The 26,715-nt window shown below is 46.2% G+C and overlaps 1 protein-coding gene across 1 annotated transcript in view; it reads left to right on the top strand.

Moving 5' to 3' along the window:
- Positions 1-26,715, top strand: part of ERN1 (endoplasmic reticulum to nucleus signaling 1) — an 81,269-nt gene that overhangs the window by 1,820 nt on the left and 52,734 nt on the right. The window contains exon 2 of the mRNA XM_005668695.4: positions 23,862-23,982. Within this exon, the coding sequence (XP_005668752.3) occupies positions 23,862-23,982 (121 nt within the window). The remainder of the gene's footprint in view (positions 1-23,861; positions 23,983-26,715) is intronic.

Below are 26,715 nucleotides of genomic sequence, written 5' to 3' on the forward strand. Positions count from 1 at the left end.
GTAAAATAGTCCAGACCCTTATCAAAAGGTTATGTTTTAGTGTAACTACTTTTTAGGGAAAGAGGTCCGAATTTGACTCCGAAGTTGACTACTAGTAAAAATTTCAATTCCTCAGCCATAGTGGGAATTATCGTTTTAATATTCTTAAGTGAAACCTGTTGCAGGGTTTGCTGTTAAGCTGGGCAGCAGTGATGGTGTGCAGAAGGTCCTGGCTGTAAAATGAGGCAAATCTGAGTTCTGTCGGGTCCCTTGCTAGCCGTGCCCTCAGAGTCTTGGAGACTCTGTTTCCTGATCTGTGAAATGGGGACAGCTAACACACGAACACGTGTGACGGGACCTGGTACCTCATAGATGATAATGTGAATTCTTGCTACCCCCAAAGGTGTTTTTTTTCCTAAGTCATCATTTTTAAAATGTTATACTATGCCTAGGCAAAGAACATTTTTGTGATGCTGTTTCTTTGTGATTGATGAAGTAACTGGAGTGCAGTGGAGGCAATATTTTGATTTTCCTTCAGTGTATGTCTGAGCCAGACATTGACTCATCCACGAGCTGAAACTCTAGGCTCTCAGATCCACAGTGCAGTTACCTCGGTGTTAGGAAGCACTTGAGGCTTTCTTAGGTTAATCCAGAATGTGCTTATTCAGTCAACGAGGTTTCCCCCTCCTTCCTAGACCCGGATCTTGGCTTGTGTTGCATCATGGCTGTCACATCCTCGCTGCCCTGTGGTCCTCACTGTACAGCGTTTGGGTGTCACTTCTTTCAAGTGCCCGAGAGTTGGTGGCATGTGAGGCAAAGCACTTGCAGCGACGGCATATGCCATTTCTTTTACTCGGCGGACGTTTTGGTCGTCGAGGGCAATAGACACCATCGCTGAGAACCGCGGACCGCGTGCGCTCAGGAACACAGCGAGACTGTCGTCTGAGACGGGGGTCTTCGCTGGAAACGGTCTTGCTCATCACTTATTCGGATAGTTAGTTATCCCCTGGGTGAATTATCCTCCCAGGAAACGTCAAGTATTTGCTGTGCGGCCGCGAGAAGTGTTTTGTTCCGCTCCCATTCTGTGCACTGCGCGTCTGCAGTTAGCCTGTAGTTGTGCACGTGTGTTTGTGTTGTTTCCTTAACTCGCCAGCTCAGGAGGCTCTCCCGGTAGGAAAGCTTCTCAGAGCGCAGGAGGAAATGTCTATGAGAGGAATCCTTGAGGGAGTTCGATGGTAGACAGGATTCCTGAAGCGGGAGGAGTAGGTATTTGCCTGCCTCCAAGGTTGACTCCCTTTCTCGGGTTGAAGAATCACTGGATAGCTGTTTCATTTTCATCGGAAACCTCTCTGGTTTGGGAATCCAAAGTAATCTTTAGGTTCAATGTTGTGTATGTTTTACAGGGATCAAATATTCTCCCTGAAGAGATGATATAGGGGAGAAAAGCCTCATGTATCATTTTAATGGATTTGGTTTTTATTATGCCACATAACTTGGGGCCTGTAACCTAGCAATGTGATTAGAGTGTGATGCTGGCTGAAAAAATAGGGACAGTGAATCATAGGCTGTGAATAATAAACATGCCGGTTGGCTCTGTTTCCCAGGGCCTGGGGATTTTTTTCCCTCCTATCTTTATCTTTACTCTATCCCATGGTTGGTTTCAGACTTGCCTGCCTCAGAGCAGCACATGCCCAGAGATATTTAAATGAGTGCAACAGGCCAGATACGGATTGGGAAAAGTAGGACTTAAAAAAAAAAAAAAATCCTAAGGTTCTTGCTTGCATTACTTTTTAAAATTTTAAGTTACTTTCACACGGTCTTTGCATCCTTTCTGATTCTTATGATCTTTGTTCGTGTACAAACACACAGCGAGTAAAACAGTGTAAAAAAAAGTCTTCTGTATCTTTGTTCAGTTTTTCCTCACAGTGTTTCGTGTGATCTGTTTGGGAAATGTTCTGAGTGCACCACTGCATTTGTCACTTTTGGTAGCATCCGAGTAAACCCTCATTGACGCAGAAAGCATTTGGGCCTTTTGTGCCCAGCCCCAGGTTGGTCACTGGGATCTTCACTGACCAGGGTTGATGTGGTAATAAGCCATGCTTTGCCTAGTGATCACCCTACCGTGGTCCTATGGGTTGTTTCCAGCTTTCCTGCTGTTATTGGAAAGATGGGTTTCCTTTTCTTCAAATCTTTTGTGTTTGGTGTCTTCTGTATGATAACATGGGAAGATTTGGAAAAAAAAAAAAGAAACTCTCAGAGTTCCCGCTGTGGCACCATGGATTAAGAACCTGATGGCAGTAGCTTGGGTTGCTGTGGAAGTGTGGGTTTGATCCTTGGCTGCTGCAGTGGGTTAAAGGATCTGGTGTTGCCACAACTGCAGCTTGGATCCAGTCCCTGACCTGGGAATTTCCATATGCTGCTGGTGCAGCCATAAAATATAAACAAACAAACAAACAAATCTCTCAAAGTATATTTGTTGTAAAAAAAAAAAAGTTGGAAAGTATAGTCTAAATCGAAAAAAACCAAAAAACCACAACAAACCTATAATTCTATTACCCAGGCATTACCTTTATTAACATTTTAACAGCTTTATTGAGATATAATTCATATGTCATACACTTTACCTATTTAAAATACACAATTCAATGCTTTTTAGTATATTCACAGAATTGCACAATCATCATCACAGGTGGGTTTATGATGTTTTCACTGTCCCCTGTAGAAACTCCAAATGCATCAGCTGTCACTCGCCATTTCTAGCAAACCTCCCAGCCCCTGGGAACCATTGATCTACATTTGTCTGCAGATCTGCCTGTTCTGGACATTACGTATACATGGAGTCAGATGGCACGTGGTCTTTTGTGTCTGGATTCTTTCACTGAGCATAATGTTTTCAAGGTTCATGCATGTGGAAGCATGTATCCGTGTTTGGTTCCTTTTTATTGTTGACTATTTCATGGAATGGATATGCCACATTTTGTTCATCCATTCTTCGTTTCGTGGCCATTTGGGTTGTTTCCCCTTTTGTGCTATTATGAATAATATTGCTATGAACATTTGGGCACAAGTTTTTGAATGGTCATATATTTTCATTCTTGGGTAGGTACTGTGGAGTAGGATTTCTGGGTCATGTGGTAACTCCGTGTCTAACCTTTTGAGGAACTGGCAAATTGTTTTCCAAAGCAGCTGCACTATTTTACATTCCTGCCCGCAATGTAGGAAGGCTCCAGTTTCTCTGCATCCTCACCCACAGTTCCTATTATCTGTCATTTTTTTTTTTTTTTTCAGTCTTTTTGATGGTAGTCATTCTGGTGGGTGTGAAATGGTAACTCCTTATGGTTTTGATTTGCATTTCCCTGGTGGCTAATCTACTAATATCTTGATACATGTTCTCCCAGATGTTTTTTTTTTTTTATGTGCACACATTTGCATAGATAGTGTTTTTCTTCCCCGAAGTCGAATATATCATAAATCTTTCTTTTTTCTTTTTTTTTTTTTTTTGCCTTTTGTCTTTTGTCTTATTAGGGCCGCACCCGCAGCACATAGAGGTTCCCAGGCCAGGGGTCTAATCGGAGCTGTAGCCACTGGCCTACACCAGAGCCACAGCAACGCGGGATCTGAGCCACGTCTGCGACCTACACCACAGCTCACGGCAATGCGGGATCCTTAACCCACTGAGCAAGGCCAGGGATTGAATCTGCAACCTCACGGTTCCTAGTCAGGTTCATTTCCGCTGCACCACGACGGGAACTCCTCATAAATCTTTCTGTGTCAATAAATTTAATTCTATAATGTTATTCTCACTTGCATAATATTTCTCTGAATGGGTATACCATAATTCAACCATTCAACCATTTAGATATTGAAGCTGTTTTCAATTTTCACTACTATCAACACTTGTGGTAAACTGTATTGATAACCTCTTGAACCCATCCTAACTGCTAATTATTTCCTTGGGGTAAATTCCTAGAACTGGAATTTGCTGGCCGTATGTACTTTTTTACAGCCCTCTCCTCCAGCCCCCAAGCAATATCGGATGTTTTTAAAAGCACAGAACTAACTTTAAATTAGTTTCATGATAACCATTTTAAAGTAAGTAAGCTATTTTTTTCAGCAGGCTAGATTTTAAGTCAAGCAAAAATGGAATGTTTAGGTTTTATTTTGCGTATGTTTTGACGTGAATAACCACAACAGTTTCTTTATGATACCTTATGTACTTGTACCTAAAGGCTATTGATAAAATGTTTTATTCTGATTTGTTAATTTGTTCTTAACAAATCTCATCAAGCCTCACTTTTTCCGTCTTTATAAGCTTTTTTTTTTATCCTTTTTTTGGGGGTGCAGGGCAACACCCAAGGCATGTAGAGTTTCCAAGGCCAGGGATTGAACCCATGCCACAATAGTGAACCAAGACCCCACTGCAGGGTCTTTTGGTCTGCAGTGGTTTCAGGTCAGCTTTCTAGCAGATGTGGCTTCCATGGGCACCCTAAAATACCTCGGGATAATTTGGTTTTGCGGGTAGCCCCCCACAATTCTTTGTTGTTGTTGTTTTCATCTATTTAGGACCAAACTGCTACACATGGAGGTTCTCAGGTTAGGGGTCAAATTGGAGCTGTAGCCGCTGGCCTGCAACGCTGGGTCCTTAACCCACTGAGCCATGCTAGGGATCAAACCTACATAGTTACGGATGCAAGTCAGATTCGTTTCTGCGAAGCCACGGTGGGAACTCCCAGACAGAATTCTTTTGATAGCTGGTTGTGAAGCCATTGGAAATTTTTGACTCAAAACTGTTTGTAAATCAAAAGTTAATGAATTGTTTGTGTCTTTTGGAGTCCATGCTTCTTAAAACATATAGCTTGTCCATATAACTGTTTCTCCTAGGAAAATTAAGTACCGCTTGCCAATAAAGCGAAATATTTGCTGGTGTTTTGTTTTTCCCACAAATGTACCTGAACTTATTCATCCAAAGGAATGTTGTCTCTTTCAAAAACAAAATCACCCCTTCAGGGTCAATGTTCATGTTAAACAAATCAGTCCTTTTTCTTCCCGCCAAACTTTTCGGTATTTCATTTGGTAATTCAACTTTAAAGTGAAAAAGGGAGGGGGGTTCCCTGGTGGCTCAGTAGGTTAAGGATCAGGCATTGCCACTGCCGTGGCTCTGGTTACTGCTGTGGCTCTAGTTCGGTTCCTGGCCTGGGAACTTCTGTATGCTTCAGGTGTGGCCAAAAGAAAAAAAAAAAAAAAGGTAAAAGAAAAAAGGAGCCCTAAAAAAGCAAATACTTATTCTTAAGCCGATTACCCTACACAGCTTAAAGCATTTCCCAGTTCCTTCCAGTCTTCGCTTGACTCTAACTTTGGCATGGTCCACACTGAAGTTCTGATCAAAAATGTTATTACTCAGCTTGATTGCACAATTTCTAGGGGACCCTTGCATTTTTGGTTGTTTCTAAATGCCAGTGAGAGATTTTCTACCCCTTTTAGAAGATTCAAAAGTATATTCTTTGAAAGAGATTTCTAAAAAATTCCAGAAATATGGTGAACAGTGGGAGTATGTGTGGATAAATATTGAACTTCTCCCCGGCCCCTGTGGTGCAGTGGGTTAAGGATCCGGCATCGTCACTGCAGTGGCTTGGGTTGCTACTGTGGTACAGGTTCAATCCGTGGTCTGGGAACTTCCACGTGCCTTGAGTGTGGCCAAAAAAATAATGTCAGACTCCTAGAAGGGATCTTGCTGGTCTAGTCCAGTAAGTCCTCAAATTTTCCCCACTGCACCCCCACTTAAGGGATGGGCCGCATGTCCATAAGTAGTAGTGGGAGCACCTTAGAAGCTTCGAGGCTGGTGTTTTGGGGCACACACCACCCTCGCTCAGGCATCACCCTGCCCTTCTAAGTTGAACAGTCACTGCTCTGCTGTGTTCCCAGAGCAGCCAGATGAAGAAGCTGAGGCCAGACAGGGCTGGTGACCTGTCCAAGGTCATGCACCAGTGGCAAAACGGTGTCTTGAATCTGATTCTCCTGCTTCCCTTTGAAGAGCAGCCCCTGAAGTGCTTATGTTCTGGTATGTTTGTTAGAACATGTAAGTTAAGCAACCCCAGTCACACCCTGAGGAGGTGGCCAAGCCATGGTGCAGTGAAATGGGATATGGAGAAGGACTGGGAAGAGAAGACAACACGCCTTCCTGGAAGCTTCAGGAAATGCTCAGATGATGCTCTCCTTTCTCCCAAGAGACTTGCAGCCTCTTATCCTTTGTTTCAGCTAGAGAAAGATACAGCTTTGGGATGGAAATGCTGCCTTCTCCCGAGAATCTCCATCAGGGACCTTGACCGTTTCCAGTTCTGGAGCCGAATCCAACAGTCAGAGAGAGAGAGAGAGCAGGTTTTAAGAGGCCCTGACACTGAATTCACAGTTTAAATGTGTGTCTTTGCTCGAGGTCTAATAATATCCAAGCAGGTGCACGTTTTTCAGTAAGATCATGCCCTGAAATGTTTCTGAAATAGCAAAACTGAAAGTTCACATCTTAGAAGCCTTTAACCAAAGTTGTGTTTCCACACTGCAGTCACAGCCTTTGGCAAGGGATTCGGAAAAGATAGAACTCTCTAAGGATCAGGCTGGGTCTGGCGGGTTTGCCTTTGCAGAGGCCCCCACTGCCCGAGAAGTTCTGGCACCAGGAAGTGAATGTGTGATGACAGGAGAGGGTGTTGGCCTTGGACTGCAATGGAGGGACCTGGGTTAGCCCAGGTGGGTCTCAGGAGAGTAATGGGGGAGAGAGGAGGGGGCCAGGAAGGTGCCCTGTGTGTGGGGGGTGGCACCCTTCTCTTGCTGGTTTGTCCTAGAGGACAGGGATCATGTCTTACTTACCTTTGCATCCTCCGTGGCATTTGGCATCATGGGCAGCCCTACCCCCTTGCAGTGGGTGCTCAGCAAGTATTGATTGAATTTCTCTTGGAGGCTTTTGAAGACCAATAAAACAAGGAGCTGTTTTATCATCAGGCAAGTGGGCTTTAGATTTGGGGGCGATAAGGAAGATGCTGCTTTAACTGTAATCTGTATTCTTTAATGGGAGCCTATCAATAGCGTTTCTTTCTACAGAACGAGAGGGCTTCCAGGATACTTGCTTGGGTGGACATGCTCCCTAGTGTGTGGTGCTCTCTTGACGGGCCCCTCCTATTGGTCATGAGATTAATTTTCCCACTGCCAAACCCCAGGAGATAAATGGTCTGTGATTATTCCTAGTCAGTTTCATTTTTCCCTCAGCATGATGTTTCGCCATTAGAAAATGAACCTTGATCCAAGGTTGGCCCCTCTTATGTATTAAACATGATTTCCCTAGTTAGTGGACTAATTTATAATTACAATTCAACACTACCCCTTCCTCCAGTGGATTATTTTCCCTCTATTTCAGATGAGGGAATAATTGTCCAGGCCATGGGCGTGTTTTTCATGGAAACTGGATTTTTTTTTTTTTCATACATTTTCTGAACAAATAGTGCTGTCACATCCCTCAAACCTGACATTGTCATTGATCTTCATTTGGGTCAGAGGAGTTTGTTGACCAAACTAACTGGGATCTCTCTTCTCTTAAAGCAAATGACCCATGATTCCTGTGGGGCCTCTAGGAGTGGGAGAGACACCTGTGCAGGGGCCACAGCTGCAACTCGGAATGTGTTGCTTAAGGCAGTGCTTCTCCGCCCTAGCTGAAAGAGTCACCTGGGGACCTTTTTAAATACTCTGTGCTGGGAGTTCTCTTGTGGTGCAGTGGGTTAAGGATCTGGCATCGTCACTGCAGCGGCTTGGGTTGCTACTGTGGTGCAGATTCGATCCCTGGTGCAGGAACTTCCACATGCCTTGGGTGTGGCCAAAAAAATAAAAAAGAAAAATCTGTCAAGGAAACCTCAGAAACCCCTGTGACTCAGGGGACAGAGAGGGCAATTCTTTGATTTTTGTGCTGGTTCTGCTCCCAAATACACATGTGGTAGGCATATATCTGTATTTTACAAACAGTTTTTTTCCCCCTACACTGGAAGTGTTTATAAGATCTCTAGATAAATTTGAATACTACAAGAAAGGTATAAAGCTAGGTTTGAGGAGCCTGACCTCAGAGGCAGCCCCCGCCCAGAACAGTCCAGGGGCCTTATCCAATTGTTCATTTTCCACTTGCCATGGTCTGGTTTTGCAAAGAAGAAAACGGTTTTCTTTACACTTAGAGATTAAGAACTAGTTTATCTGTAGTTCTGCTACTTGAACCGGGGACCAAACCACAGTTGCTTCTAAAACTAACCCTAAGTCATCTTTATCTGATGGTTCAGTACTTGGAAGTCTCTGGGGCTTTCGGTGCTCTGGTAGAGTTCAGTCACTTATCTGATTTGTGGTTTGGAGAAGACTAGAGATCGCCTTTTTGGTTTAGGAGATGGTCGGGTTTGGTTTATAGCAAGTATATGTACTTCGGAGTCACCCATTTCCCTCCTTTGTAGCATTAGTCAATTTCTATGCTATTTTCCTCCCCCAACCTTAAGTGAGTCAGATTATTACTAATTTCCAGTGTTGCAATGTTTCAAGATAAATGGAGACACTGGGTTGTTGAAATTTCTGAATTGGGAATGACTAGATGCAAAGGCATCAAGACTTCTAAATGCTCTCATTCTCTTGTGGGTTTGGGGCATATTTTGCTTGGTCGAGGTCAGAAGAATCCACAGTAAATCCCGAGGAGAGAGGAGGGACTGGTGAGCCGTGCGTAGGTCATCTCACTTCTGAGCTGGAAGCCACACCCTCCCCAGTCTTCTTACTTCATGGAGTCAGAAACTGATGCCCAGAGCCACGTGACGACGTGCCCAAAGCCCGAACCAGGACGCCTTCCCGGTGCTCCATCTCACCTTCTTTCAGCTTCATTTGCCCCCAAAACATTTGTTGAGCGTGCGCCAGCCTCATGGGTTCCTGAGAACTTTGGATTTTTTTTTTAAACTTAGTGCTTTAAGGACAGTTAACAGGCTTTGGAGTTGCATGAACCCAGCATAGGCCAAGGAGTGAGCAGAAGGCCTCCCCAGGAGGCGAGCGCTCAGGAGCTCAGGGAATTGCTCTGGGCAGGGCCCAGGCACTCGGCCAGGGCAGCTTCCGGAGGCACGGTCGTGGAACCCGCCGTCTTTTCCCGTTTTGCAGTTTCCCTTCTAGCTGGTAAGCTCCCCGAAGGCAGGACTCGGGGCTCTGTTGGCTCATACAAAACAGGACCCTTCTTGCTGTATATCTGTAGGAGAAAAAAAGAGTTCTGCTTGGGGGTGGAATTGAAAGACATGAACTAGCAAGTGAGTTAGACAAAGAGGAGTCAGCCAACAGGAAGAAGTGTGCAACGGAGGGCCTGGAAGAGATGGATGAATACCGCACGTCCTTGCCAGCCTCCCTTTATAATGAGAGACGGCCTTACCCTGATCCGGGAGGTTCGTCCCACCCGAATTTCTGTGGACGGTTGCGAAAATAGCCCTGGAACCGACCGCAGGGGGGCGCCCTGGGGAGTAAAGCAAGGAGGCGGCGTGCTTCACTCCTGGGGCTTCCCAGGAAGCTTTCCGAGGCCACAGCAGTCCCTCAGCTGAAGGTCTCAGGAAGCAGGGGACCTTGTGTTGGAGGTTGCTCCGGCCACACTGCATCACGAAAACAGTCTGGTTCATTAAACTCTCCCATGACGTTTCGGTGTGTGATGCTCCTTTGCAGCTGTAAAGCAGCTGAGTGACACCCGTCTAATGTTAGTTAGTATAAATTAAAACACCAGAGAAGACTCGCCTCGGGTGTGAACACAAACTCTTCAGCATATCTAACGCGTCACCTCTAAAGGAACTTTCTTTCCCTCCAGATCTGCTTTGCACCTGTGTGAACAGCACGCCTCCTACCCTTTCTGTGAGCTGCACGGGAAACAAGTAACACGTGGTTGTTGTGACCCACTCCGTCCAAGTACTCTTGGCCTCTGTCTGCTCCCCCAGCCCACCCCGGTCCCTCCACCTTCTGCTTCCTCTCCAGCAGCTCTAGCCTGATGGGGCCTCAGACCCAGCAAATTATTTTCAGCCTCAGGGCCTTTGCACAGGCTGTGTCCTCTGCCCAGGAAATTCTTCCCTTCCTTCTTCCCATCCTGTAGGTCTTGACTCCAATGTTATTCCTTCAGAAGAACCGCTGACACTCTCATCCACGCCCCCAACACAAGACCAGATCAGTTTCTCCCGATAGGCTCTCGTAGCTCCCAGTTTGTCCTTTCATAGCACGTACTGCAGTTTGCCATTCTGTGTGATATTTTTACTGCTGGGGTCCCTTATTAGGCTGTAGGCCCCACAAGGGCAAGAATCCGATCGCTGTTGTGATTAGATCCTAGTGTCTTAAATACGGTTCTTGATTCATCATCGTCACGTATATGATGCTCACTGTACACTGAGAGCTTGACCCCTATTAACTCATTGCACATATTGACTCGACAATCCTTTGAAGTCCGTATATTACTGTCACCCCCGTTTTACAGGGGAGAAAACCCAGGCGCAGGGAGGTAAGTGACTGCCGGGAGTCTCCTGGCTCCAGAGTCTGTCCTTGTAGCAGCGCCAGTTTACTGCCCAGGCACTAAAGGCTTAAATATATGTTCAGTTGTTCAGCATCATCAGGAAATGAGGGCTAGTACCTAGTGTGTTTCCGGATAATTCATGTACAGTCCTAGAACTTGCAACACAGTGCTGTTTGGTGAAAACCTTTTCAGCCGTTATCCTCTTCTTCCTTCTTAAACGCCACAAGCCAAAGATGTTTTAACCTTTTCTTAATTATTCTAGATTGTCCCCACCAGCTTTACCCCTGTGTCTGCCCACAGGGGTAAAGAGATGGGATCAGCTGTTGGGACAGAATGGATCATCAGGTGTTCGAGTTTTGTTTACTTTCTGCTGGTATCTTTTTTGGTTTTCTTTTTTCCTTTAAAAGATTTTTGTTTAAATTATAGTTGATTTACAACATTCTGTCAGCTTCTGCTTCTAATGGTATCTTTGGCCAGCACCAGTGTCTTCTTTTTGTTTCTTTCGGCCATGCCCGTGGCATGTGGATGTGCCCAGGTCAGGATCGGAACCTGCGCCACAGCAGCAGCCTGAGCCCCCGCAGTGGCAGTGCAGATCGCTCACTCACTGCACCACAGGAGAATTCCACAATTTCTTTAGCAAAGTGATCTTCCTTAATATTTATGTGACTGTGATCTTTGAACTTCGTAATGTTTTTCTTTCTGAGCATTTTTTTTTTTTTTTTGGTCTTTTTTGCCTTTTCTAGGGCCGCTCCCACAGCGTATGGAGGTTCCCAGACTAGGGGTCTTATCGGAGCTGTAGCTGCTGGCCTACACTACAGCCACAGCAACTCGGGATCCGAGCCGTGTCTGCGACCTACACCACAGCTCACGGCAACGCCAGATCCTTAACCCATTGAAGCAAGGCCAGGAACTGAACCCGAAACCTCACGGTTCCTAGTCAGACTCATTAACCACCGCGCCTCGACAGGAACTCCTCTTTCTGAGCATTTAAAGGGATATTGCTGTTCCTCAGTTTTCAAAAGAAAAAACGTATTTGGAAGTTTGCCACCTTGCCCCACAGTTCAGATGCCCACACAAGCCACTCTTCCGACCTGGAGCAGTTAGCAGTGAGATTGCATGACCCCCAAAAGAGGCAGAAGCCTGACCGGGATGGTGACTTTGGGAGAATGGAGCCCGTTGGCAGCGGACTGTGTCCTGTAAAAGCACGTCCCTTCTCCCCTCTGGGCCCTGGGCTGCCGTTTTCCCTTGCTCGGGAGGGAGTTTTGTTCTCCTGGGTGTTGGGAAGGGCTTCTTCCTCGAACCCAGAGGCTTCTTTCCTGCTCCCGTTTCCCGCCCCTGTGATAAGCCGGAGGAAGCTGCGGAGGAAGCAGCGTCCTTCCACCTCGGCCATTCCTCTTGCTTCAGTCGTTTCTAAATCTTCCCAGTTTTCACACCACAGCTCCGTGGGTTTGGTTGTGCCAACACAGCCTTGCAGGCACTTTCTCATGCTTGCCGATCTCCATCCAAATGTGTAAGAACTGTACGGAGTTGTTTACGTTTGCCTCACAGAGGAGCCTCAGAAATAGAAACCTATGCTGAGATGATGGCATGAGATTTTCTCTCCCTTGAGAAAGTCAATATTCAGACCGGTATTTGCTCCCCTGTTGGCGAGCATCTTTTTCCTGCTAAGTGAGGCAGTCGTGGCTTCCTGCGTGAGGCTCATCCGTGTATGGATGTCATGAAAATGGTTCTTGCTGTTCAAAGGAGTCGGCCCGTGCTGATCCTCAGTGTGCATTTCTTTGGCAGTGACTCGCTTCATCAAAGGAATGGGCGGGGCTCATGGATCATCATCATTGTCACCCAAGAGCACTGTTTTAAACGATTAGGTCTGGGCTGGATGAATGTATTGCAGGATTTTTTTTTATGGTGGCTAAAGCCGTGACCTCTGACTTTTTTGTGGTGTTATTCCCACGCACTTAGGCCTCCAGTGGGATCTCAAAAAAAAAATTTTTTTTTTCTTTTTTGACTGCCCCATGGAATAGGGAGTCCCCGGGCCAGGGATCAGATCTGAGCCACAGTTTCAATTTAAGTGGCGGCAACATTGGATCCTCAACCCACTGTGCCAGGCCAGGGATCGAACCTGTGTCCCAGCCCTCCCAAGACGCTGCTAATCCCGTTGCACCACGGCGGGAGCTCCTCAGGAATTTTTATGCAGAACGCTTTCCAAAGACCCCACCCCGTATAATTTGCAGCTCTCTGTGGTAGATGGGGTGTTTTGTGTAGAATCTGCAAATGACAAATTTGGCGTTTCCTCCCAAAGATCCTGCCCCCATGTCAGAGCAGAATGCTGGTCTTCGTCTGCCCCGGCTGGAGTCAGAGGGGAGCTCCAGGCCTGGAATAATTTATGCTTCTGTTTCTCAAAGAGCCATGATTGAAAGCAGTGAAATTATAGTGTCCTGTAGTGGGCAGAGGACCAGCAGGGGCGGCGGCGACCTTGGTTCCAGTCCTGAATCTGTGGTTAACTGGGGTGCCTTGGGCCGGTCTCCCCACTTCTCTTGGCCTTGACTTCCTCTCCTGTGCAGTGTGAGGTTTGGTGAGATGACCCTTTGAGTTCTTTTCATCTCTGAAGTTCCACATCTCAGAAGCCGTCAGCAATCCCTCCTCTTTGATCTGTGTCATGTGGAGTTCTGTGCACTTCCGTGACCATCCAGCTAGCCGGAGAGGGGCAGGTGGCACGGGGGCCAGGGCCAGCAGGGCAGTGGGTGGTCCTCAGATGTACTCCAAACGATGGGGATTCTGGTTAGGGGATGTCAGTTTGGCCAGGAAGCTCAGCTAGGGGCATCTTTCATAGTGTATGACTTATAAAGCTTGGCAGCATCTGGCAAGCATGGGTGGCAATTATGTCGTAAATACAGTTGTTTGTAGAGAATTTTTATTTAACTAAAGCTCTACCCACTTTCTCCTTGACCCCTTCTGTTCCCATTTCCCCCCAAGAAGAAATCTCTCTGAAGTGGAAAGACCAAAATTGACAGTTTGAGATTAGTTGCTATTATCAGGACTGAAACATTTGATATTTAAGTCTTTTTTTTTTTTTCCCCCCTTGGGCTTTTTGTATGAGGACTTCCTAATAATAAGTTTAACTGCAGATAAATAGACGAAAATGGATCAAATCTGGCTTTTTATAAGGCTGGTAGTTCCCTTACGAATTTATGGTCTAAGTCAGACCTTTATCACTTTAGTTTGTTTACGATGCTGCTCCATTAAGGCAAAAGGGAGCCTAATCGTTTTCTCAGTTTTTACAAGGCCTGAATTGCTGCTCTTTTCCTTTAGTGAAGACAACAAAGTAATAGTGGCAACACATGGATTCTAAATCTCAACCGCCACATGATGGTGAGACCTTGAGTTTTCGTTATAATATTTATAAAATGCTCAGGGACCTTACGATTTGATGCCACCCTGGGAATAAGGGCTTGGTTCCTTGGCCATAGTTTGTTGAAGCGTTACCTGTAGCACCTTTTCATGCCCCAAAGTACTTCCTCCTCCCCTCGTGTCAGTGTAAGTTGATGGCAGAGGGACCATGAAGACAAATGGAAGTGCCAGCTGCTGGAACTTAGACACTTAGCTGGGCTACCAAAACCCGTTGGTGGAAGTGTGTTCACCTGCTGTGAACGTAGCAGTCCTTTGCACGCGGGAATAAAATGGACTTAGGAGGAACCTTTTATCAGATCCATTAAAGGAGGAGCCTAAACCACCAAAGAATTGTTAACTGTCTTGGATGGCGGTGAATTACACCATACACAAAGCAAGCATTGCCACAAATGCTGGTTTAACTCTCTCAGTTGCTTAGTTTGGAAACCACACAGTGCAGTTCAGTTAGGCCTTGCCCTTTACTTGCCCATCCAGACACCTGACTCCCATCCAAAGCAAATGTCATGGTTACCTCTATTGACCTGATATCAGGAAACAAAGCAGCCGCCGGGCTGGTTAGAAGGAAGTGTATGGTTGATGGATTATTGCTGACCTCCACACAGGTAAACAAAGCATAACAGAATTTGGAATGATTTGGTAGTAGACTGGCATCATTAAACACAGACACAATTAGCATAACCACCGTTTTAATTCTGCTCTTAGTCTTTTTTTTTTTTTTTTTTGTATTTTTAGGGCCACATCCACAGCATATGGACATTCCCAGGTTAGGGGTCGAATCAGAGCTATAGCTGCCAGCCTACACCACAGCCACAGCAACACCAACACCAGATCCGAGCTGCATCTGCAACCTACACCGCAGCTAGCAGCAACGCCAGATCCTGAACTCACTGAGTGAGGCCAGGGATCCAACCCACATCCTCATGGATGCTAGTTGGGTTCTTAGCCTGCTGAGCCACATTGGGAACTCCCTCTGCTCTTAATCTTTAGTCTACGAAATTGGGACAAACCCAGTGCGTTTTCTGCATCACTGTGTACAGAGGCCGATATTGACATCTCCACACAGGGAGCTGAGTGCCTTACTGTTGGATCAGGTGTGAATGAGAGGGGGTGTGGGAGCAGGGTTTGATTAGAATAAAAGTCTTTGTTGTATCTGTCTAATCAGGCCTTTACCCAGGGTACCTTCAAAGGAAGGCCTCTGGGAGCTGCTGGGTTAGCCTGCTCTCCTGATCTTTATGAGTCTTCTACTCATGTGGGCTTCACTTTCCAACAAGGGACCATTATGTCATGGGTGTGTGCTGGTATTTGCCGGGCACTGATTGGCATTAGGCTGTTTTGGTGAATTCTTGGTGGTTTGGGGGTCGTCACTGGGTATAGTTTTCTACATTGTGACCACATGGCATTAGAATGACAATATCCTGCTTGGTGGTTTTGTAAAGCAACCAGAATTGCAAATAGGCTTGGTTGGAGTTTATAGCCCGAAGTAGATAATATGGTTGCAAATAGAATTCTTGACACAGATGCCAAGGGACCGTGTTACATAATACTGTTTTGAGGGACTTCCTGTTAAATTGCACAGGTCGACCTTTTTTGGGGGGGAGATGCCCTATAGTGTCCGTTACGGCATACGAGCAAGTGTCTCATGTGTATCAAAATCAGCTCACCCATCCTGTGGCTCTCAGCTAATTGGAGATGGCAGAAGGATCCAGTCGACTTGCCATTAGCTTTCTCCTCTACTTTCTTATCCATCAGAAACCACCTCCCTCACCGCGTCCACACCCGCGCATGTGCAGTCTTCTTTTCTCTCCCCCTTTAAGGTCCTTTGGCCTTGGTGTATTGCGGAGAATGCCCTGCTTACCTCCAGTTATTATTGCTGAGGTTAATAATTGTAAGCTCTGATTCCTTAGCACATTCTAATCCACTTAGACTTTCTTCCTCTGCATTTGGAGACAGGCAGTTTAAATTGTTCGCAAGATTTCATGTGTCCTAGGTAGGAACACAAAATACCTTAGGAATCTTTCTTATATAATCCTTCCCTTACTTGCATACCTGTTTTAAGTCTTACCTGTAATACTGTGATGTGTATTCATCAACCAGCCAAAAGTCACTTTACCTCAGCTTCACCTCTGTGGCCCGCCGCCCTGCAGGTTGGAGCCTAGGCAGGGAGCCCTGCACTGCAAGGGCAGACTGGTTGTTGGTGGCAGGTTGTAGGTTCCAGGAATTTAGGTACACACTATATCATGTAAGGCTTTTCTGTTGGGAACATGCCAATATCCCTGCTAGAGCTGTACCAGTATTGTGTTTTTAGTTTGGAGGAATGGCTTTCTTATCCTTAAATAAAACTCAGGTTAGGATTATGCAACATGCAATGGTAACCCAATGAACTTTGAGGAAAAATGAGTTAAAAAAAAAAGACAAAAACCCAAAAAACTCTAGCCTCTTAACAAATCAGTGCAGTACTCCTAAAAGGGGAGAAAAAAAAAATGTCGTTTTGTTACTAGCCAGATTATTGTATTCTAGTATTAGTATAAATATTTCGTTCTGCTGGAGCGGACCTAGGAAGGGGAGAGGATTCACAGGAAAGGTTTTTACTTTAACTTCTATTAAACCAGCACTGCAATGCTGCCATCTAAGGTGAACTTTTGGAGAGGTGGACTTGGGTTAGACCTGATCGATTTGGACACCACCTGCAAAGTGCATGGCTCTCTTGTTCACAGTGGCGGGTTTCTGTGTGTGTGCTCACCTTTTCTGATGGGGTAGGACGTACCAGTTTGGGAAATAGAACCTATGCTGCGATGCTCACTGAGTATAGATCACTTAGCAAGGCTGGGTATGAGATGCGTGTGTGCATGGCCCTACTTCTTCGTCTGACTTCAAGATGAGAGTTCTCTGCCCAGTTGATTCATCTTATTTCTGACCCTTGTTATTAGGTAGTCAGCTAACCGTGGGCTAGTTCTTGAAACATGTGTCTGAAATTTACGAATTGTGTTTCTTTAGGGAGTTCCCTTCATAGCTCAGCAGTTAACGAACCCGACTAGGATCCATGAGGATGTGGGTTCGATCCCTGGCCTCGCTCAGTGGGTTAAGGATCCTGTGTTGCCATGAGCTGTGGTGTAGGTCACAGACACAGCTTGGATCCCGAGTTGCCATGGCTGTGGCGTAGGCCGGTGGCAATAGCTCTGATTCGACCCCTAGCCTGGGAACTTCCACATGCTGCAGGTGCAGCCCTAAAAAGCAAAAAAAGAAATGTGTTTCTTTGGAAAATGCAGTCTTTCTGAAAACCCTGATGAAGAGCAAAGGGCTGCCCTGTGTTCTGAGTCTGAGAGCAGCATGTGTCCTGCTCTCCTTCCTTGGGGGCCAGAGGCTGGGTTCACGGGAGCAGCCACTTTGTGGGGAGCCATGGCAGCTGGACCCAAGCCCCGGCTTTGCTGGCTGTTTGCCTCTAGCCACTGTCCCGGTACCGCTTCAAAACGAGTGGGTTTGTGTTAGAGGCCGCTTCATTTGTTTTTGTGCTGCCTGAACACATATCTTCCCCTTTTGTCTGTTGTGTTCTTTACTGAGGGTTGTCTCTAAACAAAGTTACTTCAGAACTCGTTTGTTTTTTTTTAAATTAATTTATTTATATTTGCCTGCACCTGTGGCGTACAGAAGCTCCTGGGCTAGGGACCCAACCTGTGCCATGGCAGTGACAACACCAGATCCTTAACCCACTGAGCCACGAGTGAACTCTCAGAACTTGTTCTAGAAAAGCTTTTTTTTTTTTTTTTTTTTTTTTTTTTTGGAGTTCCTGTTATGGTTCAGCAGGAACCCAACTAGGATGCATGATTCGGGCTCGATCCCTGGCCTTGCTCAGTGGGTTAAGGATCCATTGTTGCTGCAAGCTGCAGCTCTGATTTGACCTGTAGCCTGGGAACTTCTATGTGCCACAGATTCGGCCCTAAAAAGAAAAAAAAAAAAAAAAAAAAAAAAAGCAGTTGAGCTGATTAATGCAGGGGCAGCTAACAATTAGCTGAGTTTAGAACATTGGAGAATGAAGTTGTTGGCAACTTACTACCTTTTAATCATCTCTGTATGAGCATTTGGTTACTGCTTTCATGTCTTTGTGGGAAATGCAAAGAGAGTGGTCCATTTTACGAAATGGTATAGCTGCTGGCCTTTGTGAAATCTTGCTTTATAATCAGAACATTAAACATGAAGATCCAGCCCCAGAATTACATTCTCATGAGAGGGAGTCCAGGCTGAGCAGGGCGGCAGTGACTTACCATGGAATCAACCTAAGTGAAATAAGCTGGCTTTTACAGGCGCCCACTTCCCCAGCATCATCTGGCCCAAATTGCCAGATGGGGTATTTCCAGAATTGTTAGGTCTGGGTCACCTCCTGGGAGAGTGTGTGTGTGGCCAGACTTCCATGAGGACCAATTAGCCAATGGCTGGCCCATTTCAGGCTAGGCTAGATTACCCACTACAGCCGTTCTCACCCTCTTGCAGTGTTACTGCGATTACTTTTTTAGATGTCACCATCGAAGCCAGGAGTGTATAACCTACTAGTTTGAAAACTGAGTCAGGTTCCTGGTAGTCAACTTGAAACAGATCTTCAGGATCAGCATTTTCTTTCCCATCTCAGGCTCTCTGGAAACTCGCCTGCGTAACTCTAGGGCCTGTTGCATTTCATCCATGGCAGGGAAAAGGGAGCACCGGAGCGGCGAAGGTGATTGGCAAGGTCATTATTATGAAGCAGTGTTTTTAGACGTGTAGGTACAAATAGTTCTCAGCTGTGCTCAGTATCACACAAGGCATCTAGCAGCTTATTGAATTCACATGGGTCATGGCAGCTAACTCTGAGGACAGGCATTTTCATGCTTTAAAAACGTGGGGGGACTTCGCATTGTGGCTCAGCAAAAATGAACCCGACTAATACCCACGAGGATGTGAGGATGGGGGTTCAATCCCTGGCCCTGCTGAGGGGGTTAAGGATCCGGCGTTGCTGTGAACTTGGTGTAAGTCACAGATGTGGCCGGGGGCTGGCATTGCGGTGGCTGTGGTGTAGGCAGGCAGCTGCAGCTCCAATTTGACCCCTAGCCTGGGAACTTCCATATGCCTCACCTGTGGCCCTAAAAAGACCCCCCCCCCAAAAAAAGGAAAAAAAAAAAAGAAAAATGCCAGGGGGTGGGGGGGAAGCAGAAATTGTGTAATATGAATTTACCTCCTGAGAGCCTAACACGGTTCAGAGTGATTCGTTCTAATCTGAAAGTGTCAGGAGCCTCAAAGGAGAGAAAAATCTGTCGGGTGTGATAGGGTTTGTAACGTCACTGTGGACATCATGATTAACCGTCCGTGCTTTCAGTTGCTAAATTTGACGCCTAGCCAAACCTGGTCTTTTTGAGATTTTTAGAAGGCCGTGTTAGTTACGTGATTAGTGTTTTATTTCGAGTCAACCAGCCAACCATGGACAATTGCTCTTCCTGTGGTTTCCAAGATGCCCAGACAAGGCAGGTGGCTTCTGTTTCCACACTAGTAGTGGAGCAGCACTGATATGTTTTAGTAAATACTGGCCCTTTTTAGTACGAGTACTGTGATAGGATATATCTGGGGGCATTTAGTTCATTGTAACTGTTCTGTGGGCTTTGATAACGATAAAGCTCTTCTGTTCTTGGTGCATCCTCTTTTTCCGGGAGACCTCTGTGTTTCTTAACTTTTGTCTCTTGATTGATGGATATTAATGATCCAAGGTGGTTGGGTCGCCTAATATCCTGAGATGGAAATTGCTTCTGGAACTTAGGGCTCAAGGAAGCTCCTTTAAATCCCAGCCTCTCCTCCACCTGCTAACTTGTCCATCTCCTTTCCACTTTATGAAAACGTCGTTGCATGTTACAGGATCATATTACAGAAGATTTAGAAAATAAGAAAAAACGATGGCTCTATTTTGCCATATTCACCTTTACATATAAAAATAGCTCTGTCTGAGTTCCATCAGTGGTAATGAACCTGACTAGTATCCATGAGGACATAGGTTTTGTCTTTTTGCCATTTCTTGGGCCGCTCCCACGGCATATGGAGGTTCCCAGGCTAGGGGTCTAATCGGAGCTGTAGGCACCGGCCTAAGCCAGAGCCACAGCAACACCAAATCTGAGCTGCGTCTGCGACCTACACCACAGCTCACGGCAACGCCGGATCCTTAAACCCACTGAGCAAGGCCAGGGATCGAACCCAAAACCTCATGGTTCCTAGTCAGATTCGTTAACCACTGAGCCATGACGGAAACTCCATGAGGACACAGGTTGAATCCCCAACCTTGGATCTGGCATTGCTGTAAGCTGTTGTGTAGGTTGCAGATGCAGCTTGGATCTGGCATTGCTGTGGCTGTGGTGAAGGCTGGCGGCTGTAGCTCCAATTCAGCCCCTAGTCTGGGAACTTCCATGTGCTGCAGGTGTGGCCCTAAAAGGCAAAAAAAAAAAAAAAAAAAAAGCTCTGTCTGTGTTTTTATTTAGGACTGTTGGAGATGTGAGGGACGGAAACCTAGCTCCAACGAGCTTAAGCAAAGAGGGGAATTTACTGCAAGGATTGGATGTCCCTGAGTCCAAGGGCAGGAGCGTGGCCAGGCCCAACAGGCAGTGGAAGCCGCGGCATCCTCTCCCAGCCTTTCAGCCCTGTTTCTTCTTAGGCGTCTCTTTCTTTGTTTCCTTGTCTCTCTCTCAGCCAGCTTTTTCCACATATCCACAGAAGTCTTCCAAGTTTAATGTCTTCATACTTCAGCCACCCAGATTGTTCAGCACAATTCCGGTGTGATTCCTGCGACCTGGGGAATGGTGGTTCCTCGGATAACTAGTTGACCGATGGAGGGGATTTCATCAGTCGGCCCTCAGCTATGTGTGGGTCTTCCCCTTTCATCTTTTCTGTCCTCAGCTGCCCCCACCCGACTTAATCCCGCCATCCCACATCAGGCTGCAGGCCCATTCCCCCTTCTCATGGGAGGCAGGCCCACGTCTCATTTCGCTGCAGCCCTCAGTGGTTTTGTCAGAGGGCCACTGTTCTCCCAGCCAAGTGCTCCGGGTGAAGTGTGTCGCTCTGGTTCAGGTGTGAGCAGGTTCAGGTGAGGCTTGTCACCATCCAAAAATAATTTTAACACCCCCGAATAGTTGGTGTACAAGACCTTTGGATTCTGCCGAGGGCAGACACACCCTGGGGGCTCTTGTGTTCCTTGCCAGGTTGTACTGAGACTGATTTCCTAGCTCCCAGAATAGAGCGCAAAGCAGACTCTTCTCAGCTGCCAGGCTTTACAAGGAGAACAGGCTCGGCAGGTGGTGGAAAGGCTTGCTCTTGTTTCCCCTGTTCCAGGTGAGGGGCTCTGGCGCTGGGCGAGTGGAGGGTGGAACCTCTTTCCCTCCAGGCAGCCGCAGGCGAGAGATGAGATGAGGTTCTGGCAGCCGCTTGGCGCCTTTGCTGGGGAGGCGGGGGGGTCTCTCCTGAGGAAAAGGAAGGCCGGGACTGGTACGTGTGTCCTGCCACCTCGAGCTGCCCTGGACAGAGCTATTGGACTGTCCCTTTTAAGGGGCTAACTAGGCATCATCCTGGCTTCTACCAGGAGTGACCAGGTGTTTGGAGGTCAGGTTCCCAGGCACCAGTAGCCCTCTTGTCTTTATGTTTAGTGCTGAAAGCCAGCCATACTCCTGTACACAGCATTTGTGCCAAAATACCACCTGTCATAGTATAAGCAAGTTGCATTGGCCTGTTTTTTGCTTTGGTTTTTTTATAATCAACTATGTTTTAAAAATTAAAGTATAGGTGATTTACAGTGTTGTGCCAATTGGCCTGTTTTTAATTTGAGACTTGCAGGAATCAGCTGATCAGTGGGACAGGATAGTGACAAAGGAGGAGAAAATCTCATTACAGGGTGGCATTGCTGATAGGCCCAGACCTCAGAAGAGTGTTGTCCTAGGAAACGGTACCAGCTATTGCCTGGAGAGAGAGAGAGAGAGAGAGAGAGAGAGAGAGAGAGAGACACACACACACACACACACACACACACACACACACACACAGGGAGAGAGAGAGAGAGAAAGACACACACACACACACACACACACACACACACACTCAGCTGCACCCATGGAAACCGAGTGGATGAGGGTATGGTTCCTGGCAAAGCTAGAGGATGGGCAGACAAAAACAAACAACCCTGTCCGGTATAGTTATAACCACAGCGTGCGTAAAATTTTTCATTCTGTGTTTTTCACATAACACCTGTAAGCATTTTCTGTGTTAGAGATTTTTCCAAGTGCTATTTTAATGATTACATAATATCCCATTGAATGTTTGTGTCATGGTTTGTTCCAGCCATTTAGATGTTATTGGAAGTTCAGGTCTTTCTTGTTTTTTGTGTTTTTAAATGGTTTGTAATGAGTACCATTGTGCAGAGAACCTTTTTCATATCTGGAGTTATTTCTTTGGATGTAGAAGTGAAACTACAAGATCAAAAATATGAGCACTTTCATGCTTTCCTGAAAGATTGCACTAGCTGATAATTTTTTTTTGCCGCCAGCAATGGATGTGAGTGAATTTCACTACCTTTGGCTATTTTCTGTAAACTGGTTTTTTTTTTAATTTAAAAATTTTAATTTTTTTCCATTATAGCTGGTTTACAGTGTTCTGTCACTTTTCTACTGATCACAGCAAGGTGACCCAGTCACACATGCACATAGACATTCCTATTTTCTATAAACTGTTTTCTTTTTCATTATTCATTATTCATTATTCTTTTTCATTGATTAAGTGTGAAAGGCACATTTCCGGTTTTTTCTTTTTTTCTTTTTTTTTTTTTTTTTTTTTTTTGTCTTTTTGCCATTTCTTGGGCTGCACCTGTAGCATATGGAGATTCCCAGGCTAGGGGTCGAATCGGAGCTGTGGCCTCTGGCCTACACCACAGCAACGCAGGATCCGAGCCACGTCTGCAACCTACACCACAGCTCGTGGCAGCTCCGGATCCTTAACCCACTGAGCAAGGCCAGGGATCGAACCCGCAACCTCATAGTTCCTAGTCAGACGGGAACTCCAGCACATTTTGATTTAAATTAGATTTTGCTGGGAGTTCCCATCGTGGCGCAGTGGTTAACGAATCCGACTAGGAACCATGAAGTTGCGGGTTCGATCCCTGCCCTTGCTCAGTGGGTTAACGATCCGGAGCTGCCACGAGCTGTGGTGTAGGTTGCAGACGCGGCTCGGATCCTGCGTTGCTGTGGCTCTGGGGTAGGCCAGCAGCTACAGCTCCAATTAGACCCCTAGCCTGGGAACCTCCATATGCCGTGGGAGCGGCCCAAGAAATGGCAAAAAAAAAAAAAAATTAGATTTTGCTTAGAAGAATAATTTTTATGGATTTTCTTTGATAACATGTCTCCCTCGAAATCTTGGTGTTTTGTTATTATACAAACTCTTCATATAATGAGAACTGTTTTTCCTATTTTGCTTCAGACATTTCCCCCTAATTCTTTGCCTTTTAAAATTTCGTAAGTGTATGTGGGTGTGTGTGGGGTGTTGGCTTTCTTCTTCGTCACCGAGTCTTGCAAGATAACCAGGTTCGAGAGAGTAAAATGCCACCCAGAGAGGAGGTCAGTCAGTTAGACGGCTGGGCATACTTTCTCCTGTTTCAGTGGAGGCCGCCCTTGGGTTATTTCAGAATCCCTGTCCCTGTCATGCTAGATCATGAGACTGTGCCCACGAAGGACGGCTGCTCAGATAAGAGTTAAGGTGGCCTGGGTTCTAGTCCTGACCCAGCTCTTGTCCAGATAATGTGCCCTTGATGGGAACGTCTGCTGGTCAACCCGGGTTTCTTCGTCTGGAAGACGGTGGGTTTTAGGAGGATAACTTTGGGGTAAAGGAGGGGCCCATCTGTGGTGTTACATGCCCAAGGTGAAGAATTGTCTCGACTGCATCCATCTTCTCCCTCTCATTGCAGGGTTTTGGAAGTCCCAGCACTGTGACACTTCCTGAGACCTTACTGTTTGTGTCGACCTTGGACGGAAGTTTGCATGCCGTCAGCAAGAGGACAGGCTCCATCAAATGGACTTTAAAAGAAGGTAATTGGGATTTGGTCCTTGGGTGACACAGATGTTGGCTCGGCTGCCTTCAAGGAAACATATTCCGGGAAAATGTTTATTTATACCTTACTTAATAAAAAAGGGAGTTCCTATCGTGGCTCAGTGGTTAACGAACCTGACTAGTACCCATGAGGATGGAGGTTCAATCCCTGAGGACGGAGGTTCGATCCCTGGCCTCGCTTAGTGGGTTAAGGATCCGGCATTGCCATGAGCTACAGTGTAGGTCGCAGAAGCATCTCGGGTCCTGCGTTGCTGTGGCTGTGGTGTAGGCTGCCGGCTGTAGCTCTGATTTGACCCCTAGCCTGGGAACCTCCATATGTCCCAAGTGCAGTCCTAAAAAGACAAAAGACTAAATAAATAAATAAATACATAAAATAAAATAGGATAATGGAGCCAAGGAGAGGAGAGGACATTGTACTCAAAGGGTATATTTGTGGCTTGAATTGTGATTATCCCATTAAGTGCATCAGTTGAAGAGACAAGCTTTATCTTTTTTAATTTTTATTTTTGCCTCGCTCCAGATTTCACGTTTAAATGAATCTGGGCTTTTTTTCTGTTAATAGTTCCAGCCAGTTGGTCTTTATGAAGACATGCTGCATTAAATTTTTTTTTGGTTATGTTCTAATGATTAGAATCAGTAATCCTAACGATAGGAAGGTGTCTTCTCTAACCTCAAATTACTCGTTTGTTTTTATAGAGGCTGAAATAACTGAGGGCTGTAAGATTTGACATTCATCCAAGTTCGCCACTTTATTGGCTCTTTACATCGAGGGAAGTAGAAGCCTGAGCTTGTTTCTCATTAATCTGCCACACTTCCATCTTATGATCTTGTCTTCCTGGTGATGGTTAGCAGGGTGGAGTCCCTACCCAAAGTAATCTTCCTGGATGAAAGCCAGCCAGGTCCCAGGATTGGTGGTTTTCAGAGTGATCGCTATCATTCTGTCCTGTCTGAGTTCTCCTTTGGCCCTAAATTCGGGTCTGAGCAGCATGCTCTCGTTCATCACTAATCTATGATTCATTATTTTTCTGAACACAGCAAGTGTTTCTCCTTCATTAATAAAATGTTCCAAAACAGTATTTAAATGGAAAAATATTGAAGGTCACACATCATCTTGTCAGTTGAGCAGCAAACCTAGTTACCATACCTAGATGCTGGCAGCCAGGCTACCGCAGACTGCCCTGCTGGACCTGTCTGGACCTGCTTGGCTCAGCAAGAACGTGAAGTAATGGAAAGGACCAGCTCTCTCAAGAGTGAGGGGCCACGAGCAGACGGGAGAGCCCGGTTTTGGCATTGCAGTGCAGGCTCCCAGAATATTATCTGTGCCCTTTTCCTTCGTGTGTAAGTAGCGTTCTTTGTATTTCAGAATTTGATTTTGTGCAAAGAGGAACAAGTCCCTAAAGGACTGAGATCAACCTTTCCGCTGTTCAGAGTTAGGGCTGGTCCCAGGCAGGGCATTTTTGCCTCAGGCTACTGCCTTCTCCTGCTTTGCTTTTCCCTGCATCTATTTTTTAAAAACAGATCTTCTTTAAGTCTTTATTTCTGCATGTAGCCTCAGCTGTATCCAGCAAAACTGTCTTGCCTTCTTTGATGCTACTTGGCTAAGTCACAATCTGCTTGCAAATGTAACACATGTCTAGAGAACTTAGTCTGTCTGAGATACTGTATGGGGCGTAAAGAAGAAAAAGACAAAAACAGGAAAGAAAAAGCCCGTGGCCTCAAGGAGCCCACAGTGAGGAGGGAGAAATGACAACAAGTACACAGCACTTCAACAGGGAGCAGCCTTGTAACTGCCAAGGAGAGGTGCCAGGAACTGCTGGGAGCCCACGTCTGGTGCTGGGGGTGGGGGGCAGCGTGTGTGTGTGGGGGGGCTTCCTGAAGCCGGGAAGCCGTGCATTGGAGCTGAGCCTGGTGGATGCGTGAAATTTCATTCGGGAATGAGACATGGGAAGTAGCAGAGGAGGCACCAGGTGTGGGCCGTGGGGACAGGTCCGGTTTGGGAGGAGCTTGGGGACGGAGGTGGAGGGAGGGAGGCGAGGGAATGTTGAATGAGCCCTCTGTCTGAGGCTTTTGCACCCAAGTGAGCAGGAAGTTGGGAGTCATTGACGCGCTTGACAGGTGAGTGACTCAACTGGTGCTCTTTCTAGCTTAACGCAGCAGCAGCCCGTGGGACAACCAGGGCTGAGGGACAGACCTGAAAAGGGGGCGGGAGAGGGAAGAGGTGGGAAGGATGAGAGGCGTGTCAGAGGGAGAATCTGGAGAATCCAACCCCTGGTTAGGCAGGCAGAGCAGGGAGGCGTCAAAGGTGCTTAAAGGCAGAATTAGAGAAAGTGGATTAAGGCCTAATAATTTCACAACGAAATTCAGTTCAATTCAATTCAGTGAAACCTCCGTATGTTCTAATTCTCATTGTTTTTCTGAGAATAAATTGGCTTATTTTAGCTCAGTTCAGCCCTGGGGATCAGTCTCCCCCCCCACCCCCATGTGTACAGAGATCTCTCTATACAGAGAGTAAAGATAGTAACTTACAGAGACCCTGAGTTTTCCGTTTAATCTTGCAGCTGTAACTAAAGATTTCAGAATTCGTATTCTTAAAACATTAATATGTAAGCAGATTATAAACAGTATCCAGATACTTTTCTAGGCCCTGAGGACACAACAAAATCCTTGTCCTCATAGAGCTTTCATTCTGGGGGGAACAGACTGAAGTTTCA

Source organism: Sus scrofa, chromosome 12 (genome assembly GCF_054392235.1).
Source record: "Sus scrofa isolate SSC_HxYL_T2T_F1_AM1 chromosome 12, Sscrofa_HxYL_maternal_Yorkshire_Landrace_v2.0, whole genome shotgun sequence".
Classification (NCBI taxonomy): domain Eukaryota; kingdom Metazoa; phylum Chordata; class Mammalia; order Artiodactyla; family Suidae; genus Sus; species Sus scrofa.